This window comes from Microtus pennsylvanicus, chromosome 18 (genome assembly GCF_037038515.1).
Source record: "Microtus pennsylvanicus isolate mMicPen1 chromosome 18, mMicPen1.hap1, whole genome shotgun sequence".
Taxonomy (NCBI): Eukaryota; Metazoa; Chordata; class Mammalia; order Rodentia; family Cricetidae; genus Microtus; species Microtus pennsylvanicus.
In genome coordinates this window covers 36,530,462-36,551,469 of record NC_134596.1, presented here as the reverse complement: position 1 = coordinate 36,551,469, position 21,008 = coordinate 36,530,462, and the positions used below count along the sequence as shown (strand labels likewise).

Genomic DNA, 21,008 nt, shown 5'->3' with positions numbered 1-21,008 from the left:
TACAACAGCAAGACTCTATCTCAAACAAACACCACCTCCCCAAAGCCTAGATGTAGAGTATTTGAGTGTTGGCTGAATTGATATATACAATAAGTAATATATTACCTGGCCAACTGCACTATAGGACCTCACTGGCCACTAGTCCTCTTCAAGTGACACTCGAGCTTAAAAAAACTTGATCTGTAGTGTGTTCTGGGAAGGGCTGAAATTACCAGCCATGTGGGTAACTAAATGCGCCTTAATAATGATCAATTGCATTTACAATATGTAATTTAGTTTTCTCTCCTTCTGGAAAAATTAGAAAGTGTACAAGGGTTTGAAACCAAAAGTGTGGCTCTCTTTGACTGATACTGTATGCATAAGCTGTGTCACGGTCGTGCATCTGTTTACGCTTTCCTGAAATCCTTCCTGTCTCTCCTTGTAATAGTTATTTAATGTGTGCCTGGATGGATGTATGTGCACCATGTGCATATTTGGTACCCAGAGAGGCCAGAAGAGGATACCAGATCTCCATGAACTAGTTTCAGATGTTTGTGAGCCGCTATGTGGGTGATGGAAAGTGCAGCCAGCTCCCCTGCAATTGCGGGAAGCTGTTGCCTAAGTCAGTTCCAATCTGACAACAAATTCTGGTGAGGCTATGGAGAAAAGGGAACCTACGATCCCTGTGGGTGGGGGTACAGATGAATACAGCCATTGTGGAAATCAGTTGGGAGATTTCTCAAAATAATAAAATAGAACCAACCATATGACCTAGCTATGTCATTGCTTGGCATATACCAGAGAACTGCATACCCAAACCATAGAGATATTTGTATTCTCATGTTTATTGTTGCTTTATTCACTATAGCAAAGAATTGGAATCAACCAACAGATGAATGGATAATGAAAACTGGCATATATACGTGTGTGTGTGTGTGTGTATATATATATATATATAATATATATATGAATGTATATTAAGCAAAGTCACGCAATCTCAGAGAGAAAAAAATGCAAGTTATCCCTCATATATGGAATCTAGTCAATAATATATGTAAACAATGTACATATGGATACAGCACAGCATGTAGAAAAGAGAACAAGGGAAGCTAAATACAAGGACATGAGGAAAGACCGGGCACGAGCCGTGAAATAATATGTAAAGCTAATTTTTTGTCTAACTCTGTCACACGTCTTCCATTTTGGGTGGTGCATAAAATGTTTTTGATGGTGAAAGTGTAAAATCAAATGAGAAGGTTTTTAGCTTCCATTCTGAATGGAGAGAAGTTTACTGAGATATAAAGAGTTGGGTCTGGTTAAATTTGGTGTTTGATTTTATTTGCGAGTTTTTTTATAATATACTTTATTTTTATAAAAGAAAAGTATGTCTTAAGGTAGTGGGAATTCAAAAAAAACTTTTCAAATTATCTTAAACCTTATTTTAAAAGAAAATCATGCACTGGACATGGTGACACACGCCTTTAATTCCCAGTAGGAGGGCAGAGGTAGGTGGATTTCTGTGAGTCTGAGGCCATCTTAATCTACATAGTGAGTTCCAGGACAGCCATGGTTATATAGACAGACCCTGTCTCACACCAGTCCCTGCCCCCACCAAATAAGATCACACACCAAAATTAACTACACCCAAACCCCAAAGACTATACAACTCAATGAATGGCTATACAGTTAGAGTAGCTATTCAAAAAGCTAGTGGGCATTTTTAGGATTTACCTAAAAATAATGATCAATTGCATTTACAATTGCTTCTTAAGGATAAAGATGGTGCCCATTATTTTTCTTTGTAGAATTTTCAATTCATGATTTTTTAGTGTCCTAAGTCTTTCAAAGGATTGTTTTCAAAAAAAATCTTCACAAGGATGTTCTTTAACGTTAGAATAGAATCCCCTATGTTCCTCAGAGGTCTTCAAGAAATAAGGACAAGTGCCTGTACACCCCAATTATGTTCAGGATATACTGAGAAAGAATTCTCATATGAAGTTTTCAGACTTTTTTTTATTCCTTCTTTCCTTCCTGATTTTGTTTTATTTTATTTTTCGAGACAGGGTTTTTCAGTGTAACAGCCCTAACTGTCCTGAAACTAGCTCTGTAGGCCAGGCTGGCCTTGAATTCACAAGATCTACCCTGCCTCTGCCTCCCAAGTGCTGGGCTAAAGGTGTGCACCACCACTGCCTGGCTTTTAAATATTTTTACTATAAGAGATATTGTGAGGCGACCAGCAATTCACCGGCTTGGGCTCTCGGAACCGACTGAGTCCTGGTTTTGCAATAGTCTCACTGCAGTCAGGGGCTTGTCTTCTACCACACTTGGGTCATGGTCTGATGCCTAAAACCTGACACACAGTTTATACTCGGCTGATGTTTATTTAACCAGTTCCTAATCTGAGGGAGCTTGCAATTTTTCTGGACTTCATCTTTTCCCTTATAAAACAGAGTAGTTATCTTCTGATATCACTTCTAGCTCGGACACTCTGATTATATGGTCTATGTATCCTGAAGCCAGCTTCCCTGAGCAATCTGTCTTGTCTGGGTCACTGAGAAATGGCATAGCATTCTTGCTTTATTGTAAGGAGTATCTTCATTTCTGAGTCATTCTTACTGAAAGCACTTCAGAAGAGCCTGCAGCAGCAACTTAGTGGAGAACAAATTGGAGAATTACCCCTTCGGTATTTTTACAGAATTCTCTACTCTATAAAAGCTGCCCAAGTATTTCATGTAGTTTCTTTTCTCTAAAGCTTTTTTTTAAGTATAGGTGTTTTGCCTACATGCATGTCTGTACACCTTATGTGTGCCAGATGCCTGAGGAGGCCAGAGAAAGGTATTAGATCTTCTGGAACTTGAGTTATGGAAATGCAGTCGTGAGCTACCATGTGGGTGCTGAGAACCGAACCCAGGTTCTCTGGAAGAGCAGCCAGTGCTCTTAACCACTGAGCAATCTTTCCAGCCCTCCTGTAGTTTCTTAATGGTACCTTTCATCTCAAGGAATCTGTTACCAGTCTGTTTAGATGGACTTTGCTACATATCAACAGATTTGTTTGTTTGATAAGAAGTCAGATGACTATAAATCTCTTATGGGCTAGAAGGCCAGGACATCTGTCCATCTGTCGCATACTGTCTTAGGATATTACTGCTGTGATGAAACACCACGACCAGAAGTAATTTGGGGGATGAAAGGGTTAGTTTGGTTTCATTTCCACATCACTGTTCATCACTGAAGGCAGGCAGGACAGGAACTCGAACAGGGCAGGAGCCTGGTGGAGGAGCTGATGTAGAGGCCATGCTGCTCATGAGCTTGTCTATAGCCTGATCTTACGAAAGAATTTCCTCAACTGAGGATCTCTTCTCTCCAGGGACTCTAGCTTGTGTCATGCTGACATAAAACTAGCCAGCACACATACTATAGCTTTTCTTTACCCCTTCATAATTGAAAGAACTTTGCTTGAAAATTATAAAAATACTAGAATAATGAGAATCAACTTAAAAAGGTTAAAAATGGCAAGCATTTGAGGTTTGTGTGCCACTACTGCCCGGCTAGATCTTCCTCTTTAGTTTACCCTAGAGAACATTCCAAGGAAATCCTAATGGAGCCTTTGCCCCTTGGGAATAAGTATAAAGTAAAGAAGAGAGAAAAACCACAAATCTTGTTTCTGTGTGTGCATGTTTATGTGCATGCAAGTGCATGAGTGTGTGTAGACCCATGGATGACTAACTTGGTGGTGTTTCTCAGATGCAGTTCACCTTGTTTATTTGACAGGGCCTGTCATTGGCCTGGAGCTCACTACTATGTTAGTCTAACTGGCCAGTGAACCCAGGACTCTGCCTGGCTCTGCCTCCTAAGAACTAGGATTATAAACATCACCAATCCCAGCTTTTTTTTTTAAGTAGGTACTGAGAATCTAACTTAGGTTCTTGTGCTTACTGATAGAACTGTCGCTCCAGCCCCAGTAATCATGTCTTGAGATGTAAATTCATTTCTCTTTAATAAAAATATATTGAGTATGGTAGTTTAGGGTCGGGTGACAGTTCTCACCAAAGATACAGACTTTGCCACACTCAGTTTGTAGCGTTTACCTAGATTTGTAAGGTCACTGTTGGTACTGCAGTCGTCATCAGGTAACACCCGATTCAGCTCTGCCACCATTCACCCCAGTTCAAGAGAGCTGGTTTCTTCCCAGTCCAAACGTAAGACAGAGATGCACCAGGTGTGACCACGACACATTGCTATAACTGTTCTACTTTGCTGTGTGCCTGTAGTCTGGGGTGCTTGGGAGACTGAGGAAAAACTGTTTGATTCCAGTCACTGAAACCAGCCGGGGCAACATGAAGGACTTGTCTCAGGGGCCAGGGAGACAGTGCAGTGGTTGAAAGGCGTGCTATGCAAGCATGAAGTCCTGAGTTCAATGGAGTATGCCTACAGGAATCTCAGCACTGGAGAGATGCGGGCAGAAGCAGCTCTGGGGCCTGCTGGCCAGCTAATCAAGCCAAACTGCTAAGCTCCATGGTCACTGGGGACTAAAGAATGAGACTGGATGATTTCAAGTAGTGCTTTTGTGTTAAAATTTTAAACATGTTCTCATACACTGTATACGAGTCACTCTCAGCTCCTCTCTAAAACGTGTGTTAAAGGATGTACCATGAATTCTAGCAGAATGTCTTCAACCAAACATGTTCTTTGCTAACATACTGTAACAGTTAAACGCATGCTCACTTATTATTACAGTTGTCAGACCATCTTCCTGTTTTGTTCTCTAGAAAGCATAGGTTGTTCTTTACTAAGTCAATCGACTTAATTTGACTTGCTATATTTGACAACATTTTTTGGGTTCACATTTTTGTCTCATGCCAAGCTCTTCATTTTTCATTCCCACAGAATCAGGACAAACTGTACATCCCCTGCAGTGATCAGGGAAAATCTGGCTAAATGTCAACTATGTTAATTGGTATAGAGAAAACAACAACCTTATTTTTATCTGATTAAAAATCCCTACAAGCATTCCCTTATACACTAAAGCCATACCAGTTACAAAGTGACTTAATTATAAGTTTGGCAGATGTGTCCTTCCTGCCCCTCCTTTACTGTAGCATAAAGATATATTACTGTGTCTTGGCAACTTCTAGAATCTCAAATTTTAGTTCTATTTTCGGAAGTTTAGAATTTGGTATTCAAGACTTTTTCTTGATTATCAGTTAGAATACAAATGTACTTGTTTAAAATGATATATCTAAACAACTGATTTACTGAATAACATACAGAACCTTATTTAAAAGACAGCTGGGAGATCCCTGAGAGGCTGGGGAGGTGGCTCAGTGTGTTAGGTGCTTGTTGCCCGAGCATGAGAACCTGAGTTCAGATCCCGAGCACTCATGTGAAAGCTAGGTGTGGCAGCCTGTGTCTTTAATCCCTGTGCTGGGGGGTGGGGACAGCCTGAGCCCAGGGGCTTGCTGGAGAGCCAGTATAGCCAAAAGGATCAGTGAGAGACCCTGTCTCAAAAAATAAGGTGCAAAGTGGTAACAGAGGGAACACATCAACCTCTGGCCTTGACACCTACACGCGCACAGACCAGTCTGAGACACTTTATTCAACTGGTAAAAAGTCTACATCTTTTTAAAAAGCTCCAGGACGAGCAGGTTATATAATATAATTGCTTCAGTTAATTGAGGTGTAGGAGGTGTAGGTGTAAAAGAGTAAAAGGTAATGAACTTTGATAAATTTATCTGAGCAATGGGAAGGTATCAGGTAAGACTTCGTTTTTACTGGAGCAGCTGTTAGCTTCAGTGCCTGTGCAGAGTTGTATGCTGTCTCTTTAAGGTAGGGATTTCCCAAGACTACTCTGCCTTTAGCTTGTTCTCAGCTAACCTGCATAATTTCATGACTTCCCTACTCATACATGCGCTTGCCTCGTCTGACACATTAGTATCTTTCTTGGAGGCTACATGAGGATCCTTGGGTATTTTAGAGAGCTAGCTCCATCTGAATGCCTCATGAGCAACTAAAAATCAATATGCGAAGACTTGCAATTTCCATTCCAGCTTGGACATACATATCTTAGAAGTTACTACTTTATTGTAACAGGTCAAATGCTGAATAAATAAAAAAAAATCACCAAATAAATAAAAGTTGAACAAATGAAACCATCAACAAGACATTTTGGATCAGTTAAACAGTGAAGTCAGAGGGCAAAGCAAGTGAGAGTCTGAACAGAAGAAGCGGAATCAACAGAATGAATGTACATTAGGAGATCATTAGGTTGGCTTATACGGTATAGTCTGGGTAGTCCAGACGAATGTACATTAGAAGGAGATCATTAGATTGGCTTATACGGTATAGTCTGGGTAGTCCAGCCGTGTCTGTCTTCACACTGGAGAGGCTGAGAATCTGACAGCCGCCAGCCCATGAGGCTGGCTGTCTCAGCAGTCCCAGCCTGGCACTGAAGGCCTGGGGATTTGTAGAGCGCATCTATGTTCTGCTATCAGTGAAATGCTGTACTAGCCGCAGCAGCAGGTACCCAGGCTGAGCATAGGGGATTTGCAGAGCAGGGTTACTCTCTTGTGCTGTAAGAAGACTCGGATTATCATGTTATCTCTCAGAACCTGTAGAATGTGCAGCATTTAGAGTGGAGCCTAGTGTAAGCTCTGTGTGTTAGGTAACAATGATGTATCAGTGACATGCTTTGTCAAAATGCAACTCTGCAGCCTATGGTGTCACAGTGGAGGAGGGTGTGCAAGTTTGGGGACACTTTCCCCCACATAAGAAACCAGTATTTTATACTCAAACTTTCGATGAACCTTAATGTCAACAAAGTTTAGTTGGGGGCAGGGTAGGAGTGGGGAACCGAGGAGTTGGAGGATAGGTATAATCTTAATATGTTTCACTTGTGTATAAAATTAGCAAGAAGATTCCTACATGGCCATTTGCCTGGGAGAACACGGAACCGCACTGTACCTTTTGGTTTGCACTTCCATGATGATTAAGGATGTTAACGTATTTATTGGCAATTTGTACTTCTTTTGAGAACCATGTATTAAATTCATCTGCCTATTGATTGTGATTTGCTAGTGTCTAACTTTTTGAATTCCTTCTGTCGTACAGACATTAATCCCACATTTGATGTATAGATGACAGAGATTCCCCCTTTCTCTTAGAAATCTCTTTACTCTATTAATCAATGCATGTGCTATGCAGAAGATTTTTAACCGGATGTAATACCACTGTTGATCTTTGGGGCTACGGAAACACTTTTCAGAAAGCCCTTGCCTATAGATACTTAACATGCATTAGTTACTCCTTTTCTTGTCCTGGTAAAATAGCTGACAAAAGCAAATTAAAGGAAGAAGGGCCTATTTGGGGTTGCAGTTCAAGGATACAGTCCATTCTTGCAGGAGTGTGATGGCAACAGGAACTTGAGGCTGCTGGTACATTGTATCCACAGTCAGAAGTAGAGTGATGAACATGCCCCTCTCCCCTTTATTTTTCTGAACTGAGTTTCTCAGTGTAACAGTCCTGGCTGTCCTGGAACTCACTCTGTAGAACAGGCTGGCCTCACACTCACAGAGATCTACCTGACTCTGCCTCGCAAGAGTAAGGTTTAAAGGTGTTTACCACCATTGCCCAGCTCATGTTCTCTTTTTTATTCGGTCAGAGACCCCAGGGCATGGAACCTGGCTCAAATTTAGGGTAATCTTCCCCACTTCAATGAACCTGTCCTAGAAAATACTCACAAGACATGTCAAGAGAGTTGTTATTGTGGTTGTAGTAGTTTGAATGCAATCGGGCCCCCATACAAAGTGGCACTATTAGGAGATGAGGCTTTGTTGGAGTACCTATGACCTTGTTGAAGGAAGTGTGTCATCGTGGGGACTGTCTTTCAGGTTTCCTATGCTCAGTATACTATCTAGTGTCTCAGTCAATTTCTTGCTTTCAGATCAAGATGTAGCCAGCACCATGCTTCCTATAATGATGATAAAGAACTGAACCTCTGAAATTGTAATCCTCCACCTCAATTAAATATTTTCCTTTATAAGAGTTGCCATGGTCATGATGTCTCTTCGTAGCAATAGAATCCCTAACTAAGACAGTGGTGATTCTAAATCTTGTCAAGTTGACAATCAAGATTAAGTATCACTGGGAAAAAGCCTAAACAAGGAATACCTCTACAATACAAACCTTTAAAGCAATGACGAACAAAATTGAAGACACTAGAAGATAGGAAAATGTCCTATATTCATGAAATGGCAGAGTTAGTACTGTCAAAATAGCCACATCATTGAAAGTGATCTACTTGTTCAATGACGTCTCTACAAAAATCCAGTCGTATTATTCACAGGACTTGAAAAAAAAAATCCCAGATGGGTTTGGTGGCACCCAGGAGGCAGAGGTAGGCAGACCTCTGTAAATTCAAGGCTAGCCTGGTCTATAAAGCAAGTTTCAGGACAGCCAGGGCTATTCCACAGAGAAACTGTCTCAAAAAACAAGCAAGCAAAAAATAAAAATGAAAGAAAGGAAAAAAAAAACAATCCTAAAGTTCATATAAAGCACAAAAGCTCCAAATAGCGGCATTAGCAGGAAGAGCAATTAATAACACCTGCTCTTTGAATTGTATTGTAGGGCCACGGAATAAGAAGATTCATTTCAGGTAACAGTTTGAGATGTTTCAGTCATTCTTTAATGAACAAATACGTTACTCTAGGTGCTCCTGGTCAACTCTTCTCCAGTGACTTGCCTGTGAACTCCAGGTGTCTTCCATGTTGTGGTTTCAACTTCTTAATTCTCTGAAGCCTCTATTCAGCTGGGAGTAGGAGAACAAAGAATGCTGAACACATGTTAGAGGTTTTCAGGGCTTATGGCCCAAATCAGCATCATTTTCAGTCCGTGTTCTCTTGGACAGACATCAGGCATTTGGCCCCAACTAATCAGAAAGGTGGCCAGGAAACAGTCTAACTGCATGCTTAGCGGAAGAAAGAAACCATTTGGTCATCAGATGTCTGTGCTCCTTGAAGCCATGAAGTTGTTTCAGAGTGCAGGAGGAATGCACGTTCCATGCTTGGCACAGAGTAAGTAATCAACGCTAGCATGCTAATATTATTGCAAGTATGTATGCTGAGAGCTGGAATTAGTCTCCTCAATTGAAACGGAGTACTTGCTTGAGTTCTCTGTTACAAAGGAAAGTGGGTTACATAAGGCGATCTTTTACTCACTTGGCTGCGTAGTTAAGTAGAGAAGTAGCTAAAGATAAGGGAGAAATGAGCTGCTGGACGTTCTTATCAACCTAGTAAATACAATGTCAAAGGGGTCTAATTTAGCAAACAACAATAATGTCTGAGGACAGTGAGGACAGAGGAGGAGGCTCTCTTTGGACCTCAAGATAGGTTTAAATGAAGTAATAACTATAGAAATTCTAGTGACTCTCTTCATTTTCTTTTGAGACAGGGTCTTACTATGTAGACATCACTGGCCTCCAATTCTTTAATTCCCAAGTCCTGGAATTTAAGGTGTGTACCACCATGCCAGACTGGCTTTCTTACTTTTAGGTCGTAGGCTTATCAGGATCTTCGGGTCAGGCATGCATTTTAAGTCCTAGTACAAGAAGCTTTTCTTGTCTTTTTAAAAAAGTTTATTTACTTTTATTTTATGTGCATTGGTTTTTTTGCTTGCAGGTAAGTCTGTGTGAGCATGTCAATCTTTGAGTTACAGACACTCTTAGCTGTGAAGTGAGTGCTAGGGTTTGAACCTGGGTCCTTTGGGAAAGCAATCAATGTCCTTAACTGCTGAGCCATCCTTCCAGGACTCTACTTCAAGATTTTGAAAGTTTAAGAACAGGCCAAAGGTGATAGTACATGTGAGTAATCTCAGTACTCAGAAAGTTGAGGTCAGAGGAACATGGATTTGTGGTCAACCTAGGCTAAAATGCAAATTTAAAACCATTTTGGGCTACAGACTAAGAGCCTATCTTAAAATAAATGAAGAAATACTAAAGCCTACAAATACAATCCCTATTCCACTAAAGTTTCAGAACAGAGACCATGTTTGTCTGTACATTATAACATTCAACAAGCAGCACATTGAATATAGACAACATTTATGTGTTAATGAATTTAATCTCTATTGTCAATTGCTTCAATTATTGGCTAAATGGTCTGTATATCATAATAGGGAACAAGTTCCTAAATCTTGTTTCTGCCACTTAGAATATGTGGGATTTAGACAGTTACTTTATTGGACTTGTTTGTATTTCTGTATTAGGTAAGTACAATACTTTTTGCAATCATTGTAAGAAGAATTACATGAAAAAGTTTTGCTGTATTTGTAGTACATTGGAGGCATTAAAAAAAAAAAGCAAAACAAAATTTAAAAAACCTGTTGCTCTTTCCTCCTGGACTCCAGGACGTTCTCCAACATAATTTTCTATTTAAGAGAGCTAAGAAACTAACATGTGCTTTCACATTGTTTCCTTCTGTTTGGGGACTGCTCATTTGTAAAGCAAACATGCCTTCAAGTTGGTGACTGAAATAGAAAATAGGTTAGTTCCCATAGAACTGACGGCTTCCCCATTAGAACAGAACACAGCGTCTAAATTGGTGCCTGACACACAGTCAACGTTCAGTACATACTTTCTGAAAGAGGGAATTAACAAAATACCGAGTAAGGATGATGCCTCTGACAGATAATTACAGGATGGATGATATATTTGTAAAAAAGTGGGCAGATGTGATCAGATGGAAGCTTTGCAGCGATTGTCTAAGTACGTGTGTTTCCATTCATCCGTCCACCATCATTAGGCTGGAGGTCTGCTCACACCAGCTGCTAGCAGTGGCTTGAGGGTAGGTATCCGTCACTTTTCTCCTGCTATGATGAACACCTGACCAGAGCTACGCAAGCACAGACTGCTGTTCCTGGCTTTAGGGGGTTTCATCCCATCCATTAGGAATGGGAAATATGTGGAGTGGGCGGTGCTAGTGGGGACGTGTGACAGAGCTCCTAATATGAAGGATCGACCAGAAAGCAGTAGTAGGACCGGAAGTAGCAGGTAACCCTCAAAGGCCTGCCTTCTAGGGCCTACCTCCATCACATACGCCCTACAACCTCTCAAAGCAGTGCTATCAGGCGAGGAGCAGGTGTTTATTTTTAATTTTTTATTATTTAAAAATTATTTTAAAAATTTATTTATAGGTGACACTACCAGTAGCCCCTATACTGGCAGTGGCACCAGGGTTTATCCCTACTGTGTATACTGGCTTTTTGGGAACTTATTTTCTTTGGATGGATACCTTGCTCAGCCTAGATATAGTAGAGAGGGCCTTGGACCTTCGCTAAAGCAATGTACCTTGCTTTCTCTGAGGAGTGGATGAGGGGTTGTGTATGTGTTGGAGGGTAAGTGGAGGGAATGGGAACTTGAATTGGTATGTATTTTGAAAAAAAATGATTTGTTTTCTTTTTAAAAAAAATAAATTAAAATAAAAATAAATTATTTATAGGCTCCCGTGAACTCTGTGTGTATATGCATGTGCCTACAGAGGCCAGAAGAGGGCATTGGATCTCCTGGAACTGAAGTTTGAGATGTTATCATTCAACCAACCTGGCTGCTGGGAACCGAACTCTGGTTCTCTTTAAGAATAGAAAGTAGTCTGGTGTGGGAGGTGCTTCTGTCTATGTGTTGCTTTTATTGGTTAATGAATAAAGAACTGGCCTGGCCTATAGCATGGGAGGAGGAAGGCAGAGTCAGAGAGCCGCCTGTGGAGCCGCCAGAGACAGACATGCTGAAACTTTGCTGGTGATGCACAGATTAATGGAGATGGGTTAAATTAAGATGTAAGAGTTAGCAAATAAGAAGTTAGAACTAGTAGGCCAAGCAGCGATTTAATTAATACAGTTTCTGTGTGGTTATTTCGGGTCTAAGCTAGCTGGGCGGCCAGGAACTAAACAAGTGACCTCCTTACTACAGGAGTCTTAACACAGCGCTCCCTCTCCAGCCCCAGGACCGGGAACTTAAATAAAGCACATGATCCTGTAGAGGACAATCCAGATCCAAGCCTCAAGTCTCTTTCTTTCCCCTCCCCATGTTAGTGTCATACAGTCATCAAGGAACTAAGTACAGATATGACCAGTAGCAGGAGATTCTTGCCCATTAGGCTGTAAAGCAAACTGGTATTCCTAAGTGCAGTAGTCAGCAGACATGTAGGAGAACGGAAATAGACGAGGCTCAGTAAGTAGTTAGGTCAGGGTAGAGCATCGAGTCTTGTTCCCATGGCTCAGAGACCTGCTTCTTATCTTCTAGGATAGCCACAGTGGAGTTTGCTTTACTTTTTTAGTTGCTGTAGCAGAATTACTACAGACTGGATTTTTGTTTTGTTTTGTTTTGTTTTTGGAGATAGGGTTTTTCTGTGTAGCCCTGGCTATCCTGGAACTGGCTCTGTAGACCAGCCTGGCCTTGAGCTCACAGAGATCCACCTGCCTCTGCCTTCTGAGCACTGGGATTAAGGGCATGCACCACCACTGCCTAGCAAGACTGGGTAATTTTTGATAAACATATACAGATTCATTCTGGAAGCTAGGAGGTCCATAATCAAGAGTTTAATTATTCTAGGGCACAAGGCAAAGAGAAAGTGGGAGAGAGGGAGGATTGGAACTTCAAGGTTCTTCTAATTAATTAGCATTAATCCATTTATGATCTAAACACTTCCCATTAGGCCACACCTCTTAACACAGTTGAGAATTAGTCCCAACACATTGATTGGTGGTGTGGGGTAGGGGATGAGTGGGCACATTTTGGAGATACAAGCTACATAAAATTTGTGGACAATTTTAGTGCCCAGACAAATAAACCCATTATAGGTTCAGAAACTGTCAACTGGAGGGTTAAACAACAATAGAGGCATTAGCTAAGAAATTACTAGAACAGTTTGAGAATAAAGGGATTATGATGGATTAAATCTTGTACCCACACATATGTGCATCAACATGTGAACATGCATACATGCAAGCACATCATAAACAAATGCAAAAAATAAAATGAAATCTGTCCATTCCACTGCCTGATAAACACGGGGCACCAAGCTACAGATGGACCGCAGATGCAGCAAAGGGAGTTTTACAGTTTTGTGAAATTTCAAGCTGGTTTGCTGACAATGAAACCTGCAGGCTTAAGAACTGTGAGTTCTTGGCAAAGCATTGGTGTTTCAGAATTTCAACCAGTGTGTGTGTGTGTGTGTGTGTGTGTGTGTGTGTGTGTGTGTGTGTGGTGTGTAAAATAAAAAAGGGAATGGAATTCCTGATACCACACATACAATTTTCAACGTGTATTAGTTTTTTCATCTTTTGAGAGTCAACAGATTTAAGCACAGTGTTCTAGATTTGGTTGGCAGATGGTGTACACAGATTTCGGCTACGCTAGCATTTCATTTGAAACTAGCAAGATTACATATAACCATGATGGTAACTTAACATTCAGAAAGAACTGAAAATTTATCCCTAAGCCTGAGTTAAACGTAGAGAGCATTAGTAACATTTTAAAAGGCCTTGTTAATAGACCGTCTGGATTTCATAGATCGGAGTCTCAGGATGTCATACTGTTCTAAAATGCCTACCGGGCAGCGTCAATATCTTTCCATGGAAATCTGGCTCACACAAAAGGAGAAAAGAGGCCAAAGGGAAGAAAGACTAAACCAGGGGAGATCGCAGGTACTGATGTCTGACTCCCTGAATGGGACTTCTCCATTTACCGACCAGGCTCACTTCCTTCTATGGTGTGGACCTTTCATGTCCCGAGTTGTCAGCCTTGTAGGGTCAAGTTAATCACTGTTGACATCACCCTACTACTTCCCTTTTCAAATTCCACTGAAGCTATGTGTTTCCTGTTGTATTGGACACCGTGTTAAATGAGTACCGGGCTGCTTGATATCTAAATTTAGACAGGCAGGAACGTCTGTGGCGCCTTTTAGTAGTCGAGATAAACAAAATTAGGCGACATTTCCAACACTCCCAAGGAAAACGAAGGGGTGCGAAAAGACCTTTCTGATATTAAAAAAAAAAAATTAAACCAAACTCGGTGTGTATGTGTAATGGAATAGTCCCACAGCCAAGAGGCCTGCCTGGAGGCTCCGAAGAGCCCGGCTGGGGCCGTGTCCTTTTCGACCTGCGGAGGGCCACGGGGTCGTCGTCAACTTGAGCGCGGAGCAGCCCGGCGAGCCCAGACACCTCCACCGCGGGGACAAGCTGCGCGCAGGCGGCGGCCTCACCTCTTTGTCACGTCCAGGCCTGGGAGGGGACGCGGGGGCCGTTGCGGGCCGCCCCCTCCCTCCCACCCCGCCCCGGTGACACGCGGGCCCCGCCTGGGGCGACCTGTTGGCAGGGGCGCGTCACGTGACGCGGCGAGCCGCTCGCCGGCCCCCGCGGGCCGGGCCTCCTGTTGCGCCCGCCGGGCGGGTTCCACCACGTCGCGCGGGCGCGCGCACGCGCGCGCGGGCACCGCCGCCGCCGTCGCCCGGCTCTGCCCTCGCCCGAGCGAGGGAGGTGGAAGGAGAAGGAGGAGGAAGGGGGGGGGGGGACGCGCGCCGGAGAGGAACGGGAAGGGAAGGGAGAGAGGGGCGGGAGGAAGGGAGCCAGGGGGCGGGACCCGAGTCACGTGACGCCGGGGCCGCCCGGAAAGCTCCGAGGAGGAGCCTGGCGCCGCCATTTTCCCTGCAGCTGCCTGTCCCTCTGGCCCGACCGGGCTCCAGCTGATCCCGGGCAGGGGGTGGGCTGAGGCTGAGGCGCGGGGCTCGGGAGTGACCCCCGACTGGGTGTAGGAGCCCGCGGGGGGGGGGACACGCGAGCCGGGGGGCTCTGCGGGCGGGTGGCGGCGCGCGGCCCTGAGCCCCGCCCCAGGCCGGCAGGCGAGCGGGCGGGCCGGGAGCCGGTGGGGGTCGGGGGTGCGGTGGGGGGTGGGGACCCTCGGGCGCTTGGGGGTCCCAGGCCCCGCCGGCTGCCGAGCGGAAGGGGGTTGGCGGACGAGCCGCAGAGATGTCTGGCCAGAGCCTGACGGACCGAATCACCGCGGCCCAGCACAGTGTCACCGGCTCCGCGGTCTCCAAGACGGTATGCAAGGCCACGACCCACGAGATCATGGGCCCCAAGAAGAAGCACCTGGACTGTGAGTGAAGCCCCCCGCCCCCTCTCCATCTTTTTCTTCTCCCTCTCGAGCTGCCTTTTCCCTCCCTGCGTCTCAGCTGCGCCGTGGCTCCGATGCCTCGTCGAGCTGGGTTCCTGGCCGCTTCCATCACACCTGCCTTCCGCGGCCTCCGCTCTCTTCTCCAAAGAGAAAGCAGCGTGACAAGCCATTCCCCACCCGGAGATCCCCCGAGACCCTCTTCTCCTGGCTCCAGGCGCCACCGTGCCCCATCGCGCTCCACCAACTTGCCACCCACCCGGGTGCTCGCCCGAACTCCTTTCCCAGCTCCGGGCAGCCCTTTGCCCTTCCTCCCCACCCGTCCCGGATCTCTTGGCCGCCCTCGGCTCGGTGTCGCCTCGCTAGCTCCGGGACTCACCGCCCCATTGTTCCCCCCTCCCGTTAGCTCTTTTTCGGATTTCCGTCCTAACTCGGCTTGGTGGGCCCAGATTCCTGTCACTTGGCAGCCCTTGAAGTGGTTCCCAACACCCTAGATTTTCCTCCCATTCCTTTTGGGTTGCCTTTCCTACTTTTCTATCGACCTTTCGGGTTATCTCTGCCTCTGTAGCTTCCGTTAAGTTCCTTTGACTTTTTGTTACCTCCTTCCTTCAGTATTACGCCGAGCTTCTCGGCTTCTGTTCCATTTACGTTTGCGGGGAGTAGAAACAAAGGGCTTCGGTGTAGTGTGGGAACAGCGTTGGTGGGGAGTTACTGTCTTTATTTGCCATCACTATACTGTCTTGAGTGTAAAGTTGGGTGAGTTGTGAATGCCCGACCTCTCCCTTTGTCAGTTCACACGGGGGCATGGAAAAGGGCTTTACTGGTTTTGGTGTCGTTCCGGGAACTGTTAACGTTGGCGGTTTGAATTTGGAAGCTCGAGTGTGAAGTGCTGGGATTCGAAGTGGATTAATAAATGTAGGTACAAGTACTCAAGTCTGGAAGCGGTTTCGTTTGTGTGGTTGTATTTTGGGTAACTGCGCTCGCTTCAGCCGCAAACCTTTACTGCAGCGGCACTAACTTAGGCACCGTTTCTAGAACAGACTCCTCCCAATTGTTTTCTAACCCAGGAGCCACCTGTAAAACCACCTCCTTTTTCTGGTTGCTCCTTTGCCTCAGGGTACAAAGCTCAGTGGATCACTCCATCCTTGAGTCAGTGGAACGTTTCAAGAAAAAAATAGAGCCATAGTGAACGATAGTAAATTCTCTTTAAATGACTCCAGGACACGTTAGCTGAAATGACTTTCATCCTACATGAAAGTTGCTTTGCCCTGTGAAGCAAGAGTGAGCTTGCCCTGAAAGGGAATTCGCTGTAAGGAATCTTGCTTCGCATTTAGACTTTGGTTGTGAGGTTTGCACTTTAAAACAAACAAACAAAAAAACCCCAAAAAACAAAACCCAGCGTGTGAATTCTTCTCAGATCCATTGCTCTCTAAGTGCTGTGTGAACAAGTGATTTCCACAGACAAACCCATTACTCATTGTGATTTGTTCCCTCGCTGTGGAAAAGTTTTATGAAACTCTTGTCTTTGTTGGCCCTGGTGCTCACACAGGCTGCTGTTAACGGTCTTCCTCTTTAGAGAGTGGACTTGAATGATGACACTTCTGTAAACATCTTCAGGACAGTGTGACTACATCGTGAATGCTTTTGAAAAGGTAGACTAATCGGAGTAAACGTTTCTGTTCACACCCCTCCTTCCAGTTCCAGGCTTGTCTCAAAATTGGCTGTGTAGCCCAAGCTGGGCTTGCACTTGAGAGCATCCTTCTGCCTCAGCTGTCCAGGCCTACGCTATAATGCTCGTTTCTGTGATACAAAATCCTGTTTGTTTCAATACTGTGTTTGTGGTTTTTCAGTTGTTCTTGTTTTTTTGGTGTGGAGGGGTGTAAGATGCTTGGGAATATGGAAATATTTCCCTTTCACTCAGAATGATAGATTATGACTACAGATAGAGCCTTTGTAAAGCCTGCATCTTCAGTGTCAGCCATGATTCTAAAATGTTGCTGGAATGGCTAGAAGATAGGTTGTTTGAGGGTAGGAGCAAAGGTTGTGGTTTAATAAGTTAGTGAGCTTTTGTAATAGTTACTACTGTAGATTTGAACTAGTTGGTCTTTGGGGTTAACCTTATATCTGTACTTTTCCTCTACTATAGCTGTGTTTCCAAACTCCCGTGTTTTAGAGCTTGAGCATATTGCTAATATTTTCATACTAGTGTGTTAGTAATGAGATGCCTGTCTTAGGTTTAAACCAGTGACACTGTTTGCCCTTTACTGTAAAACTGTTACTAATATTTTAGCAAAATCTCACTAATTACAACTCTCCCTTCCCACTTCAGTCTGCTTTGAAAAGTTATTCACAGACAATTTTCAGTGTCAGTGTCAAGAATTTCAGGCTATATAATAAATGAATCAGTTCAATTAATTTTTCCCCTTTAAGAATTCTTCTTAATTTTGAAAGCTTAGTTCTCTTAGGCTTTTTAATGTTTTCATCTACCAACATCTGCTTATTTGAACTGAATGGAAACAATTGTATTTTTTAAAATGGTAGCATTTAACCAAAATATACCTAGTAATTTGCTGCCCCTATAAATCCTTGAGCATGTAGAGGTGGCTTTTGTGTACTTCCTTGTCAATATTTTTCCATATTAGGAAGTGATTATTGTCTGTAAATTATGAGTCAATTCATATGCTTATTGAAATTTTTTTGTTTCTAGGTATTGTTTACTAGTTTATTAGTAAAGTGTTTACTAATGTTCCTACAGCGAAGAGTTTTTAAACTTGACAAATAATCATGATTTCAGACTTCTAATGGCTATTGTAATAAAGATAGAAGACACAACCTTAAATTTTCAGGCACAACTGTCTCCCCGCCCAAGTCTATAGCAGTTCAAGTCCTTTGTGTAAGGTGCAGTGTTTGCACACAACTTACACATCCTCCTGTATATTCCCTGAACCTGCTGCGATGTGAATGCTGTGTCAGCAGTTGTTGTGTATGTATTGTGCATGGAGTAATGACAAAATGTGTGTGTTCAGACACAGCTTGTTTTCTACCAAGACCACCATTTTGGTTTGGTTTGGTTTGGTTTTTGGATTTTGGATTTGGTTTTTCAAGACAGCGTTTTTCTGTAGCCCTGGCTTTCCAGGAACTTGCTTTGTAGACCAGGCTAGTCTCAAACTCAAAGAGATCAGCCAATCTCTGCCTCACCAGTGCTGGGATTAAAGGTGTGTGCTACCACTGTCCAGAGAAACTTTTGAGAGCTGACATTCTGTTTGTAATTACCAAATGAATTCTAAAACATTTTTTAAAAGTGATTGCATTTAAGAAGTGTTTAATATATAATTGGAGAATTGTGTTTTAGGTTTACTATGTATCTCGTTTATGTAGATAATTTTAAAGTATCATTTAGTTTAGAGGTGCAAGTGAGAAATCAAACACTTCATAGTGACTTGGCTCTTGTGTTTTGCATGCTTAGGTTGGCCTGGGAGTCTATGTAGCCCAGGTTGATCTTGAAGTCAGATTCTGGCTCTGCCTCCTGTGAGATGGGGTTGATGACAAGCATGCACGGCCATGATTGCCTGCAAAGCATTTGCATGGAATACATCCATATTTTAAAATACTCTCTTTAAAAATTCTAGTTATCAAAGTCCATTTAATTTACAATAATAGGGATTGAATCTAGGGCCTTACAGATGCCAGGCAAGGGCTCTACCGCTGAACTGTATACACAATCCTTTTCTTATTTTTGTTCTTGAGACAGGGTAGCCTTGAGTTTTCTTTATAGCCCTTGAACTTGTGATCCTTCTGCCTCAGCTTTCTGTGTATTGTGATTATAGACCTATGCCACCAGGCCCCAAAGTTTTGCTTTAGTTTAAGTAAAAGGGTTTACATTGATCATTATTTAGAATATTACAATGAAAGTTTACCACAATTCATAGAAAGTTGCATGTTTATTTTCTTTAGTTTCAGAGTGTTTAATGTTATTGTTTTAAGAAAAAAATCAAATCGGTAAGAAGCAGAATATAAAGGTTTCTTGGGAAGAGGTTGGAGTCCTACCCTGAAGAGGTAGCCCTAGACTTTGAAAGTAAAGGTTTAGTATTAGCTCTTCCTGTTCTTTTGGTGGTTAAAGTGGCATTTCTGTTACTTTGTGTTCTCTCTCATGTGTTCCTAGTTGAAGTGGTTTATATATTTTTCTAGATAATTGGAATTTTGAATATGACCTTTCTGAATTTTCTGTTCATTGTGTATATTCTTTTCATGAAGAATTATTCTGTTAATTTTGACTAATGAATTCATTAAAAAGTTATATTGATGAACCTAAGGTTTTGCATTAAAATTACATTCAGAGTTTTGATTTGCTGGATTTTGGGAGGATTTCTCATATTTGTAGTTAAGCTGGTGTATATCTTTTGGGCTTATGCCTAGTTTTATTTATTAATATTATTTTTTGAAACAGGGTCCCATATAGACCAGACTAGCCTCAAATTCACTATGTAACTGGTGATAAACTTAAGCTCCTGGGACTCTTGCCTCTGCTTCCCAGGTGTTAGGATTATAGGCACATGTCACCATTGATTTTTTTTTAATGAATATTCTTTTGGGGTTATTATGTGTGAGATGCTTTGCATTTATTAACTTGTTCTTTCCTTTAGTAACTTTACGTGAGAGGCTGTGTTTCTCTACAAGGTCACATTCAGGAAGAGGTGGACTGGACATTTAGCTCAAGTCTAATTTTGGAGTATGCTAAGGTTTCAGCAAGACGAATGTTTCTTAGAGCGCTACTCATTTCATAGCAAGGGTCAGAGGCTTCTCGTGTAATCATATTCCCACATCTGTATTGTCAAAAATATTGACTAAAGTGGTATATTTGTATAATTGATGAACCTGTCTTAATACACCACCACCACCACTGAGCAGTTCATATTAGGATTCACTCTTGCTTTTGTAAGTGTAGGTTGGACAAATATATGCATATACGCACTATTACATTGTCATATAGGGCTAATTTGGCTGTCCTGTAATGCTTTGTGGTTTCCCAAACCTCTTGAAGTCTCTGATCTTTCACGGTCTTCCTGGCTTGTTTCAGAAAGCTGTGTGATTGGGATCTTGCATACAATAGTAGCCTTTTCACATGGACTTTACAGCCTGTATACACACTTCAAATGACCCTGTCTTTCCTTCAAACACTGAATAACATTCTTTGTATGTGCCATGGATTATTTGTTCATTCTGTTGAAGGATGTCCACGTTTTGCCAATTACATTTTAAGCTCTTAGCAGCATTTCTTCGTGTATATGTTCCATTTAGTATGTTTTGTGAGAAACCGCTAAACCGTTTTCCAAAGTCACCTTGTCCCTTTTTATTCCTGTCAGCAATGAATGATAAGTCCTGTTCGCATCTTGTCATGCATTTGATGATGTTTTTACTGACCACTCTTTGGAGGTGAGTGCTAGGGTTCATACTGTTCATATCATGCCTTACCATAGTTCGTCCTGTGCTTGGTTGGTATCTGTAGGTCTTTGAAGGGTTTCTTCTGTTACAGTATTTGACTCTTCCTAAAAGTCAGAATCTTTGTTTTCTTACTGAATTTTAAGAGGGGACTTTTGTTTTTATTTTTTTTGTGTGTGTGTGTGTGTACTTTGGATAATTGACTTTCAAACATCTTTTTTTTTTTTCAAACATCTTTTGTAAATACTCTGTGGCTAGTTCCTTTTTTTCCTTTTTCCTTGCATCTTTTAGAAAGCAGAAACATTTAGTTACAGCCCGGCTAGCTCAGTCGGTAGAGCATGAGACTCTTAATCTCAGGGTCGTGGGTTCGAGTCCCACGTTGGGCGCCAAAATGTAGCGGCGTAAACGAATACAGACAGTTTGTAAAAATATA

General features: G+C 42.6%; 1 protein-coding gene and 1 non-coding gene across 24 annotated transcripts in view; both read left to right on the top strand.

Annotated features, from left to right (window-relative positions):
- Positions 1-14,888: 14,888 nt before the first annotated feature.
- The window catches only part of Picalm (phosphatidylinositol binding clathrin assembly protein), an 80,863-nt gene continuing 74,743 nt past the window's right edge, over positions 14,889-21,008 (top strand). For 11 of the 23 annotated variants that reach the window (XM_075952852.1, XM_075952838.1, XM_075952843.1 and 8 more), the window contains exon 1: positions 14,891-15,121. In XM_075952852.1, coding sequence (XP_075808967.1) covers positions 14,992-15,121 — 130 coding nt within the window. In that variant the 5' untranslated portion in view covers positions 14,891-14,991. Of the gene's footprint in view, positions 15,122-21,008 lie in introns of all 23 variants that reach the window. The other 12 variants (XM_075952855.1, XM_075952845.1, XM_075952846.1 and 9 more) reach the window with 4 other exon arrangements.
- Positions 20,889-20,961, top strand: Trnak-cuu (transfer RNA lysine (anticodon CUU)). Its single transcript has one exon. It is a non-coding gene; the product is annotated as a tRNA-Lys (tRNA).